Genomic DNA, 23,209 nt, shown 5'->3' with positions numbered 1-23,209 from the left:
CTTTAAAAGCTTGAGATTCGTGTAATATTAGAGTTAAAAACTGAAAACTTTTAGGTTAAGTTTTAAGGCTTCGAAAACGCAAGGTCTGTACATTACTTCACTACATACAATTTATACGACTCGAGCCTTCAAGCTTAAAGGCTAGAGCGTTCAAGAGCTCGAGCTTTCACGACTCTAGCTTCGAACCTTGAGGGTTCGAGCCTTTAGGGTTTGAACCGCGACTCGAGCTGTTAAAGCTCAAGACTCGAGGCTCATTTTAACAACACTAATCATATATGATATTTAGCGCATTGTAATCCCACATAAAATGCGCTAAATATCATATATGATAGATGGCCATTTGCAGTTAAAAATAAAATAAAAAAAAAAAAGAAAGCTTTACTACATACATTCCGAGTCAAGATTACAATCGCAACCTATAATCTGATGTTGGTCAAAGAATCAACTTCCTTTTACAGCTACCGTATTTGTATAAACAGGAATACATAAAACGGTCAAGAAATTAAAAATTAAACTTAATTTTTTTATATTTTAGAGCCTCTTTATAATTTTGTGCTATGTAGACATAATTACTTTCAGCCTAAGATTGTCGCTTTAAATATTAATTGTAATTCCTTCCGGTCTGCGACTATATATTCGTTCTTACCCAGCGCAACGTAGATTGACACGGTAGTGAATTCTCAATTCTGCCAAAAATAACCCGCGTACTTATCCCGTTTTGCTCGGTCTTGATTACGATCGGACAGTTGGACTGAAATTTAATATAAAGTTATGGAAACGCCGGGACGTCAGTTCCCACGGTGCAGGAAACATTTTCAAAACTGGTCTGACGGCATTGGTGTTCATCTCGAAGGAAGTAGAAATCGTGTTACGCGGCACGCGAATTCGCATTCATGGGAGGCGGCTCAGAAACTTTTGCGATATTCGAGCCGGACCTGAAAGGAGACCTGAAGACTTTCCATTCCGAAGGGACATTTAATTTAATACCAATTCTCGTTTCTCGTTTCAGCAATTACATTGTATCGGAATGAATGGATGGTGTATCGTCGACGGTCAAAATGTGGGTAATTGAAGAGAAAAGCTGCCATTGTGCTCTGTTTTCTTCATGCGACGTGTTTGTTCGTGTGAAGGATAATCTATTACCAGGAGGCCTTTTGAACAATAATTTACCACCTAACAGAATTAGTAAATTTACGAACAGTTCCACGCATTAGACTGGTGGTAAGGAGGAATGCTTCCTTTATTGAGAATATGTAGAACACCAGAAACGAGGTCAAGAGATATGAACTCTCTGAGTTACATCTGAGATGCATTTAATCTCTCGAGGAGAGACCATCTTGTGTGACAGAAATGTTTAAATAATTGGAGAAAACTTGTAGCAGTCAGGAATTATTAGTTACATAAAACGTTAACTTTACGTTAACTTTAAAACTCTAACTTTCCGGTAAACAATATCATTGAAATGCTTAGAAATAAAAAATTAAACGCTTGCAATTTGTAACTGCTATCTTACTGTTTCGTATACTTCGTATTTGAAAAAGTTATTGTATTAAGAACTCTTAAAATTTTAAAAGATTTAGAAGACATCTTTGTCAATATTTTTAAGTAAGAAATTGGCCATTATAAGTTACAATTTCTTAGGACTGAAATTAGACAGAAATTCATTAAACTTTTAGCGATGCCGTTTTATAGGTGCCACCAAGTTCATACTTAATGAAAACACATAGTTTTTAAAATAACCTGTGTTTACATTAATTCGCGCAACACTGTATTTGTATAATGTGTTACATTCTTTTCAATCATAGTCAAGTTCTAATAATTCTAGGCAACATTATGGATGTGCAACATTCTTTAAATGGAAGCAAAGGACGATTCATTAACATCTTCCTATTTTATTGTTTATTATTGATTATTCTAGTTATACAAATTAGGTTTGATCGTATTGTGGCTCATAATATAGATAAATATTCTTGGAATCTTTATCATCGCTTTTAAAATAGCATAGATTCTTGACAGAGATGGTTCAATATTGTAAAACGTAATGGATCAGTTGTAGAAGATATTATAAATTTATTGATTTTCGCGTGAATGTTATAAATTAATAGCAGACAAAAAAATATACAAAAATACAAAAAAAAATATTAAAAAATATATAAAAAAATAGAAAAGTGTGACCATTTTATGGATGATTAACAATTTTTCTGCTTGTTCATTTATGTTTGTAATAAGTAGCAACAATAAGTAATACACAACCGCCGTTAGCCAAGTCCTAGTCATATCTATAATATTTGTGACAAATTTTCAAAGATTTTTTCCATGAAATCAAAGCCCTACCTACGTGTAAAAATTTAACTACAATCTTTCGACTAATTTGTTCGTAACGAGTCACGCTCTTGTCGGAGTGCCATTTCTACTCGTACTAAAGACCGTAAAGACATATGAAATGATCTCATACTTTCCCAATTAGAGTATAATATGCTTTACAACAACAAATTAAAACCAACTGTGTCATTAAAGAAACGACATATCCACAGAATCTGTAGTATCTAATTAGCGTATTAGACACAAACGGATACCCTAATCCCGTTACGTATCTCATGAATGCGAAATGCTACTGGCTTGAATGATAATAATCAAATGATACACATATACATGTATACGCAAGGAGTAAACGTGAAGTGCACGTCGCTCTAGACAACCAGCGTGTACTTAGTAAGTTCACTTTCACACTTTGATATTCTTTAACCAGGAAGTTGGGAACTCCTCAGAGAACCAAGGATATTCTGGTGCATGTGTGCTTATTTATATGGTCGATAGAATCACATATACGTACATACATGTATGTATTTGTTCATTATGTTTCTATTCCCTGAGACAACTTACGAATTTTCTTCCATACGATCGACTGAACTTTGTGTCCGTCGTCCTTTATTCATGACTAAACTTACTATGAAATATTTTTAAGTAGTCTATGGCGCACAATGTTTTAAAAAAGCCGTCTGACTGCGAAAAAATATATTTTGCTTAAAATTTCACAGATCATAGATAACAAATAAGTATAATCATTAAAGCGACTTTTAAAACAAAAACTGAATTATTGAACTAAGAGAATAAAAATTACGAAATTGTACTATAAGTGTTATATTTTAATTCTGCATTAAATCATGATTTAAATATTCCTTAACTGTTATACGAGTCATTCCACGCCAAGGGAATCACTTCTGTAAACGATGTTTGGGATTTTACTCACATTGAAATATGTTATACTTCATGTGAAAGTAGAGGCGTTTAAGTGATCATTTTACTGGTTTCAAAATTGTTTAAAAAATACAGACCCTCAAAGTTGGCAAATTTCACTGATTTTTACGGAAACTACCATTACAAAAGGATTTTTATCTTAGAAATTATTAAACATAAAGACTTGATTCTTCTTTCATTTTGATCATAAAAGATCATTCTTTGTAATTAATGTTTTATTTTGTACGTAAAGTTATTTCTGTAATGCAAGAATATTAAAAATATTTTTGTTTTGCAAAGTTTACCCCTAGGTCATACATTTTTTAATTCGTAAAAAATATTCCCGTATTCTTTGATCTTTTCTCTTTAAAATCCATTTTTCTGTTTTTCGGGCACTCTAAAATTGAAGTCGCATCAGGCATACGAAGGTCGCGGCGTCCAGCGTTACAGGTAAGCGCACCGTAGCGCGCAGTGGAACATACTGCTTGTTTTTGTTGCACGAAAAATGGTTAATATTGTTATGCCGTGGAGTTCCACCACACGACGTAATCTTGTTTTATTATTAAAGGTGATACAACACAATATTTATTTATAACTGTACAGCTGTACAACATTAATCATTTACAAATATATACAAATCAAATATAATACATCCGTACTGTATCATGTCATATCTCAGACTCTCTTTTTAAATATTCGCGGTTGTCAGCGAAACGACCGACCGATCCACATATCGATCCTCGAACTCGGAGGCATCTTCAGTTGTAACGCGTAGCCAGCTTCGCGGCTTCAAACGCCACAACAACATTTTTGAAACAAATAAATATGTGTACAAAAATCCGATACCAAAGTCTTACGGTTAATTTGTAAAAATATCCAAACAAAACAGCTTAAAAGATGACATTCTAGTCAAAAATAACCATTTGACATGACCGACAGATGCATTCGATTTAATAGTAATGGATCTCCAGTGGGCATTTAAATCCGGTATGTATGTAAATTATAATACAATATATGTCATGAAAGATGAAGATAAAGTGAAACGCGAAACTCACCGAACGAGAGTTGATTCGCCGAGAGTATCTCGTCCTCGCCAGGCTGAAGGCGAACTTCCATTTTCCGCAAACGTGAATGCAGCTCCCTTGTGTGTAAGAAAAGGAAGAGGGTACTGGAAATCGCTATCAGCGCGATCAGCTCGATGGTCCTAGAAAATGAAACCGGAATCATTCATACACTCGAACAATAGTAGTTTGATTACTATGTCGGAGACAACGAGAGTCGGAATATTAGGATAATAATAGTAATAAAGACTTCAGGACGTCATAAATGTGAATATGGTGGAAGATTGATTACTCGAATTAATTAAACTCCCAGAAGTCGCCTTCAACAATACATTAAGAGTAAGCGATACAGAGCAACAGTTACCGTGAGCTACCGCTTTGTTTCACTGGCTCTCGATGTATCCAGTTTCCTCTCTTCGTCATACGAGCTTACCTAATCGGATTGGACGTTACTATTCTAGCCAATAGAGGAAATACAAATGTTTTTGTTTCTCGTTTTTTTAATACTGCGAAAGAAGATGGTCCACAAGATGGAGATTATATATTATTATCAATAGGATCTGTTATTATTTATTCTAACCAATTTTTCAGCTCTGAACAGTGCTAATTGTGCTCAGTGAAAGAAGCTTTAATAATATCAATGATGCATCTCGATCACGAGCGCAAATACCCACTTCGCCTGAATGGTTTACATGAATTTTATGTTAATAACTACATATTATTAGAATAAGAAGTGAATATACAGATTACGTTCGAAGAGAGTCATCTGATGGCGTTAATAATTTTATTTAATATAATCTAATAGTTATAAGACTTGCACGTCAATCAGTCATAAAAAGAATCCAATGTTGCATTGATGGTGACAGTCGTCCTTTCGAACACATACTATGATCTTATGTAATAGGTCGTTGAACTCGTTTGAAGCTACTCTATCATTCTACGGAATCAAAAACATACCGAAGAACCGAAAAGTAGCAAAAAAAAAAATTGCTTAATACTTCTGTTAAGATCCATTAGGAACCTGCGCAGTTTCAAAAGAAAATATCGAAATTTTCGGATTGCCGAATAACCAAATAATAACCAAAACAATCAGACCTACATTAAAACTCCAGCGCGACTCTTCTCGAAACTGAAGAGTCACGAGTGAACTGTCATGTGGGTTGTCAGCGCGAAGAGAAACAGGGCATGGCAAAGTCATCTGTCTCGTAATTGATCATCCTGTTCACGGAGAGGATTCGCGTGCGACCTGGTTTTACCGTGAGGAAGCGACGTCTTGCTGACCGTGAAAGGACGAACGTCTCCGAGCAGATGCAAAGTCACGTTCAGAGAAGGCGGCGGTGATTCCGGCGAGAATCGAGCGTTTCTCGGTGTGTGCAGTGTAATTTATGAGTAAGAGTTCTTAAGATGTATCTTAGATTTACTGTTCAGGGGAAGAGAAGGAAAATGTAAATATCCTTATTGTTCCCCGTGCACAGACGTACTAACGGAATAAGAAGCGTCGTTTATCTATGTAAAATCTTGCTCGATTAATTACACTGTGCAACATGTAAGAAACCCCATAATCTTCAGAGAGAAAGAGGGAGAGAGGGAGAGTTGTCTACGAATTTGCAAACCATTTCTTCTCAGCACGTTTAGTTTTTGAAAAAATCAGTTTTAAGAAAATGGAAAATTTTCAAATTTGATAGTGTATTCTGCTTTTACAGCATTAGTACCAAAAACTAAGGATCTAGGAGAAAATCCAATCATACCACGCGTTAGAGTAGACCTTTGTGCTAAGGATGGTTTGAGGGAAAATAACAAAATCTGTTTTGTTTTCAATAGACAAGCGAAATACTCAATGACGGCGGTCGCCTTGCCTGTGCAAGTTTAGCATTTCCGTTACGCTGGATGGCAGGCGAGGTGATCGCTATTTTTGAGTACCACTGCACCCGGGGAACGAAAAGGCCATTTCATAGATGGTAAATCCTTTTGCCGAAACCACTGGAGTGTTTTTTTAGAAGTGTAAACTGTCGCGTTATCTTGTTGAAAAATAGCATTTCCTTCGTGCTTTTCTTCAAAAAATACCATCAAATAACCTTTTAATAAGTCTATGTATTTTTTTGAATTATTGACTTTTATCTTGCCGCAATATTTATAGGAAACGTCGCGTGGTCAGCGGCAAATCTAAAGTTCTTGTCACTTCACTGGCAGTTTTATTTCCAGTAGTAATTTCCTTAAATATTCGTGACAGGTCGCGCCTTATTAATTCAGCATTGCCATTTGCAGAACAAGCAGGCCATAGTGAAACATTGATACTTTTTTTAAGGAACCACTGCTTTGTGTGCTTAGATGTGTGCACTGCAGCATTATCATGCTGGTAAATAAAATTGTCATCTTCGATATTTTCTACAAATGATATTAATATCATTTTGAACAATTCTGTATATTTTTCCGAATTCATTTTATGACTTATGTAACAAATTGGAATTTATTTGTCAACCTTGAACGCAGCTCAAATTATTAGGGAACCACCGCCAAAATTACGACTCATTGCCACGTTCTTTTCATTTCTCAGATTCTGCCAATAATATTTATAGTCATCTGGCACATCCAAATTAAACTTTCTGTCGTCTGAAAAGATAACAGATTGCCATTCCTTTGTCCAGGACATATGTGCCCTTGCGAAATCGAGACGGGCCTGTTTATGTTCTTCTTTAAGGCCTGGTTTACGTAACATTTTTTTTTAAACAATACCGTTCAGAAGTATTTAAAATTTGTTGCACACGTCTAAATGTTATTGGGAGCTCCAATTCAACACGAAGTTGTGTTGCATTTTTTGTTTCTTTAGCCGCAGACCTCATTAATAACACTGTCCAACAAATTTAAACTTTTTTTCTTATCTGCAATATCCATTGGGAGATCCTTACAGAGTTCCTCATCCAAATCACGAATCCGAAAGCAGCATTTCTCAATCTCCCTCAATTTTTGAAAAACGAGCTTTTATAAAAACACCCAATCTTGGCCAAAAAAGACGTATTACGTGAAAACTGAAAACTCTAGAAAGTTCAATTTAATCTTGAAAAATAGAGGAGAGTTCTCTGCATACAACAATGTATTTAGTTATTAAATTGTGGAGTTCTTAATGGTTCTAAATAGCCGTGAAAGTTTAAAAAAGAGCCGATGTGCGTATTTTCTCTGCACTATTTTTGCGTTTTTACGAAACATTCTGTACGTAGCGCTAATTTGCTACACAGTATCGGATTCTGTAGACATTCCTGAAGAAGAAACCATCCAGAAAAAGTGTTGGAACGGTTTTTAATTCGAACAGGCCGAGAAGACATCCGTCGAGAACATGTGCGTGGCGTTTTACCGCCACACGGCCATTGCTCGCTTACCTGGACTCTTCAGTGCCGTAGCTACGTCTAATCGACACCGAGAATACCGATGGATAAATCAGGACCTGGATTTACATACTTGAAAACAAAATTTCCACGAATATCTGACGCGAAAATAACTTTCGCAAAAACACAAAAATAATGCATAGAAAATACGAATATCGACTCTTTTTTTAAACTTTCACGGATATTTACAACCATTAGGAACTCCACAATTTAATAACTAAATATATTGTTGTATGCAGAGAACTCTCCTCTATTTTTCAAGATTAAATTTCACATTCTAAAGTTTTTAGTTTTCACTTAATACGTCTTTTTTGGTAAAGATTGGGTGTTTTTACAAAAGCTTTTTAAAAAATTGAGGGAGATTGAGAAATGCTGCTTTCGGATTCGTGATCTGCATGAAGAACTCTTTAAGGATCTCCCAATGGATATTGCAGATTACAAATTGTGTTAAACAGTCTAATGACCGTTGTCTAGAGAAAGAGCTTTGATAGTTTTTGGATATCAACTTTAAAGTGGCTTTTACCGCAATTTTCACATAAATTCATGTAATTATTTATCACTGTATACGATCGATTAATTTTTTTTGCGACTGTGCGATTAGAACTATATATCTTCTAAAGCATCAATCGATGCCTTTTCTTCGCTTGTTAACAGTTTTAAGTCCAATCTGTGCTAAAATCACTTCGTTGCATTTCTCGTAAGATCAGCATATACTTATATGCAAAATTGTACGTTTTTAGAGTCTACTTGAGTAAATTAACGAATGAGATTTCACAAATATACGATTTCTATGAATTCTGATACTAATACCTTTAGAATATTCGTAGTTTATCGTACTTATCCGTTTCGAATACAGACAAAAACTATATAATTTTATAGAAATTTCGTACTTTTATTCTGCCGCACGCAGAAAAAAAAATGAAAACAAACGCACAATGTAAACATAGCGGAACAGAAAGCACATTCCATCTAACAAAGGAACATATCGAACCCAGCCACTCCATTTATTTAAACAAATAAATTTAAAAAACAAACGTTTAGATAATTACATTCTCCATTAAAAAAAAACATAAAATTTACAAAAAAAAATGTTTATCTATACCCTCTAGTTCCCAAGATATTAAAAAAAAAAGATGTTGTAAACCTCCAACTTTGAGGGCTGTTTTCACCCCTTCAATATGGACGATGGCAGATATAAAAAAACACGTGTCAAATATTTTTTCGCAAACTATATCCCATATAAAGGGCATTACAATCGGCGTGTCTGGGTTCGATATGTTCCCTTGTAAGTGTCAACAAAATGTAAAAACAGGTACGATGGAGCAATAAAAATGGCGGTATTTGAAAATATTTATGAAAATGAAGATGACTTTATAGTACTTTCGGCTAGTGTAGCGCTCATGAAATTCGCTGGGAATGGAATAACACGGATGCACCACGTCGAGTAATTGGGTTTCCAGATAGCCGGGTTCTCGTTATTTGCTACGATATCCTCCCATCGTGCGCCGTGTTTCACGGTGTAAATACAGAAACGTGTTCCTCTTTCAAGCCTTACGGTTCCCTTGTCCGCGTGTCGTTGACACTGGCGTCTCACCGACCGATACCGTTCGTTTCGCGTTTTCTTTTATCGGGACACACGTTCATTTCTCCCGGCGCAATTGTCAGCGGGTACGGCTGCGCATCGAAAAGCGGTTTCTCACGGAACAGGATAAGTTTCTTTGTCGAGACGTGTGCTTTCGTTAATCGATAGTTTGTTGCTGCTGTTGGTTTTCATAGAGACAGTAAGGCTTGGACACGCTTTATAGAGTGCGATTTCAACGATCGAATTTGTATAAGCTTCGTAAACGATGTTCCGTGATTCAGGCATACGTAAATGATACAAGCTTATTACAAGATTATTAGAGGCTTTCCGTGCTTCGACTAAAAAATTGTAAAACTGACTGGTATTACATGAATCCTGAGTATAATTAAACGTGACACGTCGTTTTGATAAATTCTTTTTCGATTCACGTACGTACCGTTTCCAACGAATTTTCTATTTCGGAAATAGTTTCGTGACTTTCGAGTATTGCACTTTCTCCGGTAATTATGACATGTAACTTTTATTGATTTTAGGTATTAATATTTATAATTAGAAGCATTCACTTTATCATTGATGAACTGAAATTGATTTTGGAACATTTCAATGTCGGACTATTTGTTCACTGTTATTAACTCACAACCAAGGACTTGATTACTGACGATGTTAGCTTAACACGAAATTTAATTTTTGGTGTAGTTTAGCACTAACCGTACCGAGACTTTTATATACCTATTTGTACCCTATTTAAAACCGGTCATTTGACCGGCGGTTGGTACGGTTAGTGGTAGAAAAGGATGCGAGTACAGGTATCAAATAAAAATTCATTTTTTCCGGGAAGAATTTATAAAAAATTTTATAAATTTTTTAAATTAGGTGTTTGTTCGTAAAACATAAGGTTTCATGATATAATATTCTTTACATTTTTATAAATTACCAATGTATGTATGTAATCATGTGTTAAAATGAATTCAAAATTAAATTTAAGGTTACACTACCTAGTTTAGAATAAAAATGAAATAACCAGCGATGTTATTAGACGTTGTACAAAATATAACAACGTAATGAAATAACCATCATTAATGTTATTGTGAATAATGTTTAAATAAATGTCTATTTAAAAAATAGCGATATTCTCATTCGTTAATTTAATCAAATACGCGCTCTAAAACGTATAATTTTGCATATACATGCTGATTTTACTAGAAATGCAACGAAGTGGTTTTAGTACAGATAGGACTTAAATGCTTCGTATCTCATGACTTCCTCTTGAGTTTCCTCACTTGTATTATCGACAAAGATTTTTTTTAAGGAGAAAGTTTAGAAAATTACATACGAAAGTAACCATGAAAATTACACAGATTGACTTATCTACAAAAAACTTACTTTGGATTTCAATTAAACTTTCTACCTTGGGGAGATTAAAAAGTGAATTATTCGTGTTTCAATTATCTAGGAATCTAAGACAAGAGAGTGAGCGTGATGTGTCGGTACAATTATAAAAGGGTATAGAAGGATAAGGGGGTTAAATGTGCCCTTAGAATGGCCTGTCAAGAAAATATAGTTTGTGCAAAGTTTCAACCCTCTATCTCGATCAGGTAGGTGATAAAAGGGAAATTTCGAATTGTCGGCTTTTCCTCTATTTTTCCTGTTTAATGAAGTGTAAAGATTCTGTAAATAATCGGACAGATAGTATTTGCCGGGGCACGTGTTAGAGAATTTTTTGCGATTTTTTGGTTGAGTATCCTAGTTTTAAAAATCAAAAACCGATTTCTTCGACGTTTTTTTCCGTGAAAAAGTAACTATAATAAGCCGCATGCGACCCATGACATGTACTTTTGTGGCTGGCAACGACTTATATTTTGTAGGAATTGAAAATATTGTCAAAATGTAAGCAATTTTAAATTTCTTCGTATATAATATATAGCGGACCTTTCACTATGATTGTTCAGCTAAACTGTGAAATTTAAAAATTGAAGTAACTAAATAATATAAATAGATATTATGCGGCCCAAATGAATTCTACTTGTTAGATAAATAGCCCGTGATTGAAATGAGTTTGACACCCCTGAATTACAGTATGACAGCAAAAGGAATAAAAAAGTTGGCTTACGAGTTGGCAATGAACTATAAAAAATGTATTCCTGACTCCGGAAAAAAATGAATGTTAGTACTACATACTTGTTTACATTTTCTTAAATTTTAGAAGTTTATGTTACGCTTATGTGTATATTAATTTTCATATTTATGTAGTCTATCTATAGACTAAATACAAATGTCATTTAAAAGCATCTATCATTTTAGTTGGTTTTTTTTCAACTTAAATACGGTGTTACAATCATCCCTAGGGGTACGTACTAAAGTAACAAATCAGTGATTTTAAAGAAAGTCTTATTTCAAAAAACTGGTATAATATATTCTATGTTTTAAAGTTTGATTATGTTGTCCAATAATTAAGGTTTCTCGGCGTAGAAGAATTTTTTTTTAATTCTACCGTATTCAAAGATTACAGACTCAAAAAGAAAAATTGTTACATTTGTCCGTGGTCTCTCCTATTCGGTGTATTGCGTGTAAATGGTTAAATTTGCAGGAAGGGATCGTTCCGATCGAACGTGTGTAGACGCGCATGACAATCTTCAAGACAGTGAGAGTTTACGATAATGACCGGCCATGTAATGTGGCTGCTTTTAAGAGCTATTACAGCTGGTAATGACATTAATACGCTGCACAACTTTCAGTTCTTGCAAATGGCCAGATAAAGCCTGCTATCACATTGCTCATTCGGGTTATTGACCTGGAGTATCGAATAGACAATCATATGCAAGGAACAGATGCTTTTCAAATTGACCTGAGGAATTTTGGATAAAATGACCTGTTTGATAAAATTCCTCATCGGAACTGATTTCTTAGATACTGCTGAGGTACACATTAAAAGTTGTAATCAGAGTTGGGCAGAATTTTATTCGAATAATACACAGTGAAAAGCAGCATTATCTAAGGGTGTCGTTCTGAGCTTTAAACAGTTCATGGGATTAAATAATTGTTCGACAAATGTCGATTCATTCATAAAGAAGTATTATTTATTATAAAAATTGAAATTTCCACGTTTAAACAATTAAAAATGACTAAATACTTCTTTTTATCTTTTATTCGTTATTCGAAACTTTTTATCTCGATAATCATTTTGCCCATCTCTGGTTGTAATATTGTAATTATTCCTATCGTGAGCGTATATGATGTTCCTGAAGTATTTCAGATAGATTATAAGAGACAAGATAGACACTGAACATATACCGAACAGCAAACACAGAGCAACAATTGAAAATATGATAGCCAATTATACTCCGCACAAAACTATCGACGTTAATATTAAAATGATTCTAGTCTTAAAGGATAAGGAATCTGTCTAGCAGAGAGCCTGTTCATTAACACCAGCTGAGAAAGAGAAGGTAAACAGTCGTAAAACCGAATAGTTACATGAGAGCATCGCACAGCCTTCTTTGTCCGATTACGCGAGTCCAGTAATATTAGTAGAAAAGAAAGACGGGGGATACCAGATTGTGCATCGATTTCAGGAAGTTAAATAGATAGATTACACGAGATCGGTATCCACTTCCGTTAATAGAGGATCGGTTAGAGTCATTGAAAAATGCAAAAATGTTCAACACGCTAGATTTAAAAAGCGGGTTGTTCCATGTTCCTATTGATGAGAATAGTCGAAAATATACAACCTTCATAATTCCTGATAATCACTATAAATTTTTAAGAGTCCCCTTTACTGTGAGTAACTCATCGTCGATTTTTCAACGCTTTATAATCGCCGTTTTTAAAGATCTCTTACGCGCTAAAACAGTTCTTACCTATCATAACGATTTAATAATACCTTCCGCGGGCAGTGAAATGGGGATAAAAAATCTTGAGACCGTACTGAAGGTTACGAGTGCAGCGGGGTTAGTTGTAAACTGGAAGAAGTGCTATTTTCTTCGCACTAGGGTCGCGTTCGTTGGTTATATTGTAGAGAGCGACTGCATTTCTTTGTCCACACGTAAAATTGAAGCCTTGCGAAAATTTCTTGATCCGACCAACACCAAACAAGTACAAAGCTTTTTAGGACTAACAAGGGAAGGCACAGAAGTGTCCCCCTCCGATTTTGATGAAACTTCGTATGTCTGTTAAGCAGTCAAAAATAAGGGATACGTATTTTTTTTTATCGGCTGAAACGCGACTTTAAGGGGTGAAACCACCCCTCGAAGTTTCGATCCGACATTTTTTTGTTATAAACAAATTATATTTTGGACAATTTGTTAGCACCATATTATTCTACATAAAAAACCGCAAATCTTGTCCATTAGAAGTTTTCATGTATCTCCTTTGGTTTTCGAGATAGTACTTTCGGGTCGAAACTTCGAGGGGTGGTTTCACCCCTTAAAATCGCTTCTCAGCCGATAAAAAAAAATATGTATCTCTTATTTTTCACTTATTAAAATCGGAGGAGGACACTTCTTGTGTAAATGGCTATTTTCGGAAATTCGTGCCTCAATATTCTATTATTGCGCGACCACTTACTAATCTCTTAAAAGCGGATACGAAATTCCAATTCAAGGAAAAAGAAAAACAGTCATTTTTACGGTTAAAAGAAATATTTTGCGACACAACCGTTTTACGGTTATACAATCAAGGCGCAGCGACCGAGCTGCACACAGATGCGCCAATGAACGGTTACGGTGCGATATTACTGCAAAAGAGTGATGAGGATAAAAAGTTCCACCCGGTATACTATTCAAACGGTGAAACGATACCGGCGAAACAGCGCTATACGAGTTGGAGGTGCTTGCAATAGTTAAAGTTTTAAAGAATTTTCGCGTTTATCGCTTGGGCATTTTTTTCTTAATAGTAACAGGCTGTCGCGTGTTCACGTTAACCACGCGTAAGAAGGTCCTTTGCGTGCGTGTGGCTCGATGGACGCTACTTCTAAAAGAATACAGTTCTAAGATCGAACATCGTCCTGGGAAGAGCATGATTCATGTGGATACTCTCAGTCGCAATCCATTGCCCATGTGTATGATTATAGATGATCGTACTAGTATAACCACTAGATTTCAGAATGCACAACAAGAACATGAGAATGTGTAGAAGAATTTTCGATTTAACGAAAAAACGAGAGATTGAAATGATTTACTATTCAAAGAGATGAATGGTGATTTACTCTTAGTCGTTTCGAAGTCGATGCGAGCACGAGTTATCAAGCACGAGAAAGGGCATTTTTCAGTTGTGAAAACGGAAGCAGTAATTTTAAAAGACTATTGGGTCGCTAATGTTAGAGTAAAGATCGAAAGGATTATAAAGGATTGCGGGACATGTATACTTGCTGATAAAGAACAGGGTAAGCAAGTCCTCCGACCAATCAGAGGGCCAATCTGCCGGCCGAGTTCCCGCGGTAGCGTTGGCTACGCGTTGCGATTGGTAACCATCGCTACCTCGGGAACTCGGCCGGTAGACTAACGCTCTGATTGGTCGGGGTTTTTCGTTAATATCTCGTTAACAAAGCCTCGGATAACATTTTTGCTAAAGAAAATGTTGTTTCAAATCATCTTAGGAAGCCCTTATTTTCGGGAGTAGAAGCTATTTTGAGATACCCTGCATATGCGTTTGTCGTCACTGTTAAATTGATGTATTAATAATAAAAAAATATTTTGCTTAAATTTATATAACAATGTATGTACTTGTTAATAATAGCAACACTAAAGGGGAATATTTTTGTATGGCACGAAAATAAAATAGTAAGTCCGCCAGGAGTAAAACTCGAGTCAAGAAGTTAGTAGCGAATTTAGAAAAAAAAATGGTAATTATTGAGAACATGGTTTTCAGCACTGCTTTTAATGACCTTGAAATATTTTGTCAAGGTCATCATTCTGAACAACTGTTAACATTTTTGTTGAAATATCTGTTAACATTTTTTTTAATGAAATGGTTCATTTCATGTCTAATTCGGCTGGACTATAAAGGTACCCCCGTTTCGGTAGTCGAATCCAGGCCAATATCACACTGGGAAACTTTACACTGGGATTCGTGAACATTCCACGCTGTATTCGGAGAGTTTGGTATTTATCTTTAATTGAACAAAAAGTTGCATCTACATTACAAACTGAAAATATACATTTTTTATCTTAAACAGTTTTACACCGTATGAAAACAAAAATATTTCAAAATTGAAGGGTACAAAATATATGTAAGATGTGAGACAAAACAAAGTAAATGGGATCAAGTAAGTACAGCCCTGAAGAAGCAGTAAATGACAAATTTCGCGGCTTGTACTATCATATAGCACTACCAGTGAGAGGGTCACATCTAAAGATACTATAATTCGGGGAGACAATTATACCAAAATTGCAAATACTGAATTGCAGTCAATACCGTCTACTTTTCAGTATAGTACGTACATGTTTACTACACATTAAGGCACGATATTTGCAAAGAAACAGAGCTGAACTTTGTTTGTCCAGCATGTAAACGTGATCTCAAAACATAATACGTAACGATATAAATATTTCGTAATTGTATTTCTTTATTTTTATAATAAAGACACTTCTTAAGCATAATCCCATTTAAAAAAGATTGGCGAAAAGCCGCCAAACTGTTCACATGGTTAAAAATACTAAACACATATATAAATATAACTTCAGAATTAATCAATATTTCTCGGGTAAGTGATGTTATGTGCGATTTGAAAATCTTTAGATTATAACAGTTACTAACTTGCCATACATGAAACACAACGAAAATTGGTATAAAAATATAAATTACTCTTCAATTGAGAACGATTTGAATTTGAGCAGACGATATTTAGGTGCACTGTAACCTACGATCGAGGCTTACCTCTTTGGGACAGGAACCCGCCTGTGTTTCCATATATTGTCGTTCAGCATTATGCCACTTGGAAAGATATCTTTTCAAGGAACCCACCGCCGCGGCAGCTAATCGGATACTTAGATCCGAAACGGTCAAGCGCGATTCATCCAGCGAGAATGACGGCCGATTGAGCGCGATCGGTACATGCACCTTCTTCCTTTCGACACGTTAACCAGACTCTAGTGGAATTATCGTTCCAGTCGATCACTGAAACTTTAACAGAAGCCTACTGAACTTACACGAATTCGGTCGATCACTGACGCGTTAGCGAAAAGAAAAAAAAAAAATAATAACAAACAACTGTTCACTCTCTTCAAGTATCCGTAGACGAAATGTCCGACGTCTTCCACCAAAAATACAATTAACTCGATCGATTGGGTTCGACGGTCGGGATTTTCGAAGGGTTTTGCTAGAGTGTATCGCACAGATGACTCGTAGCTGATTTGTGAATTATTTCGCGATGACTGTCTGTCATTGATTTAAAATTGAATGGTGCGACAGGTGTCAGCCAAGGGTGATAAGAGTCGATCCGTACGCACGGTCGGCTGGTCAGCACGCGACTGGCGGTCGCGCGACGAACACTCGAATATTCCACGCGAGAACTCCGCTCTCGACGAGGAGAGGAGCCGGCGATACACTTTACTCTGCGTGTCCGCTCTCCGTTATTCAGCCGGCCCGTAATGCGATTCTACTCCACATTCACCGCCGCGACCGACGTCGTCCCCACCGACCTCTTTCTCCGCGAGAAAGGCGCCACTTTCCTGGAAGATCACGGGTGCGAGGAGGTGCTCGACCCCGAACTTCGGTTTGATTCTGAGTCAGGTATTTACAATGTGACCCTTCCACGTCTCTTACAGTGCCGGACAAAATGATAGGACGTTCGATGTATTTGAATACTTCGTATAATTAAAAGAAGAAGATGTGCATTTTACACATCCTATATGGACCATTTATTTTGAAAGTGGTGCAAGTCCATTTTCCAATTCCATTTCATTTTATTTTAGTTTACACTAAATTAAGCATAAATTACGTCATATCTCATTTTTTTTTTTCAAAAAAGGACTTACACCACTTTCAAAATAAACGGTCAATGACGTAATTTATGCTTAATTTAGTGTAAACTAAAATAAAATGAAATGGAATTGGAAAATGGACTTGCACCACTTTCAAAATAAACGGTCCAATATTGGATGCGTCCTCTAAAGTCCTTAAATTCACATACTAAATCTCAAAGAGAAGTTAGTAGGAAAAATATAAACATAAGCTGATGTTAGGTGGATAAAATTATAAGGGTTGAAATTAGGGTTGTTTTAGAGAAATATTTTATTAAACTTGATATTAATATTTAGTAAAACTACCTTTTCGTTCTATAACATCTAATAGACGTTTTGGAATTTTCTTATATAACTATTTTATTCGTTTCTGTTTTCATAGGTTCCAGCTTTTAATAATACTATCTTTTAATTCTTTTACGTCACTAAATTGTTTCCTACCCGCATATACACTTCTCACAAGTCAGCCCAAACGTTCTCAATAATATTAAGGTCAGAAGAGCGGGCAGGCCAATCCAAAACTGTCACTGATTTGTTGAACTGATTTTGCAGTGTGAATGGCAGCATTATCGTGCTGGAAAATATAATTGCTGCTTGCATTGCGAACCGCCGACTGGTCTAACCGTTCACCTATTAATTTAATATATCTTTCGCTATTTATAAAGCCTTGCAAAAAATTTATTTGTTTTACCATGGTAGACTATACCGACCCATACCATAACACTATTGCCTCCCACTCGTCGACGGCTTAAACATGCTTTCTCTTTCCTCAAATCGTGAAAGTAAAAATTCAGTCTGTCAGGGCTGTCTAAATGGAGGTTTTTTTCATCATTGAAATTCACATACCTCCACTTCTTTTTCCAAAGAATGTAATACTGTGCAAACTTTAAAAGGGTTTCATCTTTATGTTTTTTATCTAAGGGAGGTAATTTTTTTAATTTTAGCGTTTAATAAGTATGCACTGTTGTAGAATACAACGCACATTTCTTAAGGTACATAGACTGTAAGAACCGGAGCACACCAGCCGTAGGGGAAATATTCTTGGTGTTCACTACCAAGACCACTTGATTTAGTGGAAGTTGGTTAGATTTGCAATTAAAATTACCTTGTCGAATAAAATTAAAATGGTTCAAAAGAAGTGGTTTTAAAAAACTACGTAAAAAAAAAAGAACCTAACCTACACCAGCTGCAACGATTGTTAGAAGCGCAAAATATATCATTAACAAAAAGATCGAATTTTGAAAATGCTTCTCAAATTAATATCTTACAAAGTGATACAAGTGATAGATTACAAAGTGAAATTACACAATAATTAAAAAGAAAAAGTAAAACCAACACATTTTAAGAGATTCGAGATATTTTTCTAACGTAACATATTAATGTAATAGAGTTTTCTTCGAATATTTTCATATATATGTACTACAATAGTTACAATAAAGGTAACATCTAATTGTAAGAATAATTTGTGTATATTTATATAAGAGAATATGTATTTATGTAATATAAAATTTAAATACTGAAGAGGAATAAATGCATTTCCCATTTTTTTAAAATGTTTCTTAAATTAATATTTTTCAACCTTTTATTTCACTGATAGAATACAAATTGAAATTACACAATAATTAAAAATAAAAAGTAAAACCGTCGCATTGGGATTTGAACGGGGTTTTCATCATGTTACTCCCGGCGTTTAGGTTGCTGGGGAGTTTTGACCTGGCTTGGGCCACTCGGCTGTCGCGTCGTAAACATGTGACGTAGGGACGTTTGCCGAGAACACCCGAAGCAGAGCGCACACGGCTGAGGTAGAAATGCTTACGTTAGAGATCCCGAGTAGAGTATGGTGGGGCAGAGCTCACGGACAGGGTAGAATATGCTTGCGGGAATACCCATTGGATGCATGGAGAGGGTAAGCGCTCGCGCGGGTTTCCCACGTTCTGGCATCACTGCGACTGAGCGTCTGAGTCTTCATTGTTATGCTTCTTATAGGCTTCCTTATCTTTGATTCCCATAGTGGGGATGTTTACCAGGGATGAGCCGTGAGAATATCAATTGATTCTTTTGAAAATTTTGCTTACCAAAGTAGTGAAGTATTATGTGAAGAAAAGTTAATTACTTCTAAGATATTTTGTATAAAACATTTGAACTATGTCACGAATTGTTAATTTTTTCTCGATGAAGAAATAAAATTGATACCACATAACTTTTGTGAATAAAATTTTTGTATATTTGTAAATATAATGGAGATAATTAAAGCGATCAAAGTTACTGAACCATTTTTTATAATGCACGTATGATTTAACAAAGGTTCTTGTACTGAAAACAATGTAATCAATAATTGGAATAAAATTGTGTCGTACAAAATGATCAAGAATTAAATTTGTTTAATTCTTTTAAAGCAATTTTATTGTTTCTTTTCTCGCGAATCAGACGTTATGAGCTATATATGTGCCACCAATAGTCATAGATACAGTTATCCAAAAAATTGTTATTCAAACAGAACATTTAAATATGTCGTTGAATTGGTCAGAAATGCTTAATAACATAGCATTAATAAAAATGTGCAATAAAATAGTCTGCAATAAACGAACTTCTTCTGTATTAAAAAATCAATATCGTCTGATACTTAGAATACAATATATTCAATCGCCTACTTTTATATTAAACACAAAAGCAAATTCAATGAGCTATACTATTGTAGCCTTGGAATATTGAAACTTGTGAATATCGGAAGGTCATAATGTTAGGGGTCATTAAATTATTCTGGTAATTACGATTTAATCTTCGTTTTATCTAATGAGATTAAACCCATAATATACTCTGTAGTATGATGTAATCCGTTAATAAACATAAAAGTTATACAATACATGAACATTCTGTCAGGAATAAATTGTATACAAATATAAGAATTATGAAAACATACATGAATATAAATAATTAAAAAAATACGCAGATCGTACTCATAAAAAATTGATGCTGCGATAATATGTAACAAACATCGCCACTGGTATACAAGTGATAATACAAAATTATTAAAACAAAAACCCAATATAGCAGATACAGTGGAGTCCGTTTATAACGACATTCAAGGGATAGAGAAATTGTGGCTGTAAACAGATGTTGTTATAAGCAAAATGAAAATATATATAAAGTAATGTGTATGGGAATCAAACTTAGAGAACAAATTGGATGCAATATGCGATCTGCTGTTATAAGCAGATATAATGTATGGTGTCGAAATAACCCGACTCCACTGTAGTTGATTCAATGTACACGACCATTTACCATCTACATATATTTTGATACTGTTCATGGTTATGTGATCACATCTCATTCAAATCCATTCTTGTCCTCTCTAGATCGAAGATAAACAATATTTTTGACGAGATTACATAAGAACGCTGGTCTCTCGAATAGAACGAACTAGGTACATAGTAGTAGTACACTCGGTTCGATTCAAGTAAGGTCGCGACATGGGATATTTCGCTCGACTCCTCTTTCCACTACCTTATTGTCGATACGTGACGAGATTTCGCATTTTAGAAGCTTCGCGACAGAGTTAAACATAAATTTCACGAACATATCGTTTGTCTTTTTGCCGTCTTCACAGTTGCCTCCCACTCTGCTCGTCAAATCAACCGACGCTTCGCGACGCACACTCGCGTCACACGCGTGTGCGAATCTATGAATTCCTCAGACACATCTGAAATCCGTGGAGTATAAAGGCTTGCAAGACCTGTTTTCGTGATAGCCGTGTCCCGAAGAATCCTGTTACGAGGTGCTCGCCAGGAATAGACACCGTGACAGTCCTTCCACGTCCGGAGATCTGCACGGATTTTGGAACTTAGCCCTGAAACGTAAGTAATCGTCTCGTCTTTTATTCCGAGGGAAAATGATTTAACCTCCTATAAAATATAGATAGAGTAAAAGTAGTTGGAGTTTGATTCTGTTAAACTAGTATGGAATCGTAAACAACATTATCAGTTGAAATTAGTCTGTATACATACAGTAACGCCCATAAGTTTCCGGACACAGTACATTGTCGATATTAAAATGTTACTATTCTTGAATAAATAAAACTATCATTTCTGCTGCTATTTCTCGAATTGAATAGGTTTCTTTGACTTATTTTACAATAGTACCAGGCTCTCCTATCGTTCAGTTTTTCTTTAGAGCTCTAACAAAACACCATCGTCTTACTAACATACTTTTTTTGTTTTACATGATTGATATTCGTCTAAACGCGTAAAAGTACAACAAAAATTAGAATAAAGCAGCTAAAACTTTTTCTTTTTATGATATATAATCTACGTATACGTTTGCATTCAACTTTAATCATAGTACTTTTATCGATATTATTTGTTAATAAATATCTTTTACGTTCTCCTACAACAATTTAATATATTGACTTTTGATAAGATAAAGTTATAATAATCTCTAAAGACATCTCGTATAAAAAATATTCAGAAATATTCGTACAATATTTCTCAGATTTGCATCATACACATATAAGTGTCCGAATATTTCTGGACGGTAGTGTACCTATATGCGTTCGCTGATCATCGAAAATACCGATTATCGGAACACAGATTGAGTCACAAATGTTTTCTGAAAGAATTATTTTAAATGACTCGATCTACATGTTATACTAAGCATGGGAAACATAAAATCTACTACTCTTAAACGAGCTTGAAGTAAATTATGCAGCGCTTTAATTGGCAATGCAATATATTGGATTTAAAATACGTAAATGCAACCGAAAATGACACAGTGATTTTGCTGAACAATTCCGCTTCCCTATTTAAAACAAAACAGATTTTATAACTTTCCTTGACACTTTCCTGAGCAGAAAGGTCTGTTATATTGCGTGCTATGGTTAGATTATCTCCTAGACCTTTAGTTATTGAAATAAATTAAAGAATATCAGCAAAAAGTGGTGCGTTTTCGGTGTCCTTTTCACTTTAAACATATTTAGATGTCTATAATATAATAATAATTTATATCATTTTGTTCGTAAGAATCCAGAGAATAATTTCGTGTCAAAAGAAACTGAATAACTATTACTGTAAAAGCACAACACTGTGCTTTACTTGCACAGCCGCTACTTGAAAATGAATCATTTGAAATAAAAAATTCGAAAAGTTTTATATAGATAGTCTGTTAAAGTATTTAGGAGAAGAAGTCGTTTAAAGTTTTTTGCGTTGTTTTCACTTTAATAAAAAAGTAATTTTTAACTTACATGTTATCGATTCTTGGTCTTCGAGTTCTTTACTTTAATCCTCTTCATTGCATCAAATAAATCGGACAATATTTCTGCTGGCTTAACAATTTTTTATTTGTAACGCCCGTGAGATAAATAATAAATAATTGCCGCTACGTGAGCTACTGTCTGTGTTCGGTTGGTACTGAACTTGAGCGGACCTTCATTTTTATAATATTACTATTTTCTTCATAATAGTCGACGTTCCAAACATCCTCAGTGTTCATTAATTCGGTAAGCTAATATATTGCTTGCGATAGCTGATATGTACCGGTAAATAATAATGAAGACGATTAATTTAAAGGACTCAAAGACCAAGTATCGATAACATGTAAGTTAAAAATTACTTTTTTATTAAAGCGAAAACGATGCACAAAACTTTAAACGAGTTCTTCTCTTAAATATTTTAACATACTATTTATCTTTTCGAATTTTTTATTTCAAATGATTCATTTTCATAGTAGCGGCAGTCATTGCAAAGCGTTTCACGAAAAATGCGCTTCGTGAATACTATGTATTATTGTTGGATAAAAAATTGCTGAAACTTACTGAATACGTAACTTTTTCAACGTAATAACATTTATCAGTACAGTTTTCTAGGTTTGCCCAAAAAAGATTCCCAAACATGCACGTTTTTTTGGCCTTGCAATTGATCATGCGACCCCTTTAGTATAATCTGCGAGAGGTATTATATCGGGTTTATTTTTTTTTAAATATGTTTCACCAATCCGACC

General features: G+C 35.0%; 1 protein-coding gene across 1 annotated transcript in view; it reads right to left on the bottom strand.

The window, feature by feature from the left end:
- LOC107191258 (heparan sulfate 2-O-sulfotransferase pipe) overlaps positions 1 to 16,183 on the bottom strand; it is a 49,431-nt gene extending 33,248 nt beyond the window's left edge. Inside the window, exons 1-2 of the mRNA XM_015580247.1 lie at positions 16,134 to 16,183; positions 4,293 to 4,441 (exon numbers count right to left, since the gene is read on the bottom strand). Coding sequence (XP_015435733.1) covers positions 4,293 to 4,441; positions 16,134 to 16,183 — 199 coding nt within the window. The remainder of the gene's footprint in view (positions 1 to 4,292; positions 4,442 to 16,133) is intronic.
- Positions 16,184 to 23,209: the final 7,026 nt, after the last annotated feature.

Source organism: Dufourea novaeangliae, unplaced genomic scaffold (assembly GCF_001272555.1).
Source record: "Dufourea novaeangliae isolate 0120121106 unplaced genomic scaffold, ASM127255v1 scaffold262, whole genome shotgun sequence".
Lineage (NCBI taxonomy): Eukaryota > Metazoa > Arthropoda > Insecta > Hymenoptera > Halictidae > Dufourea > Dufourea novaeangliae.
Note: the sequence above shows the minus strand (reverse complement) of the source record. Positions and strands in the feature narration are given on the sequence as shown.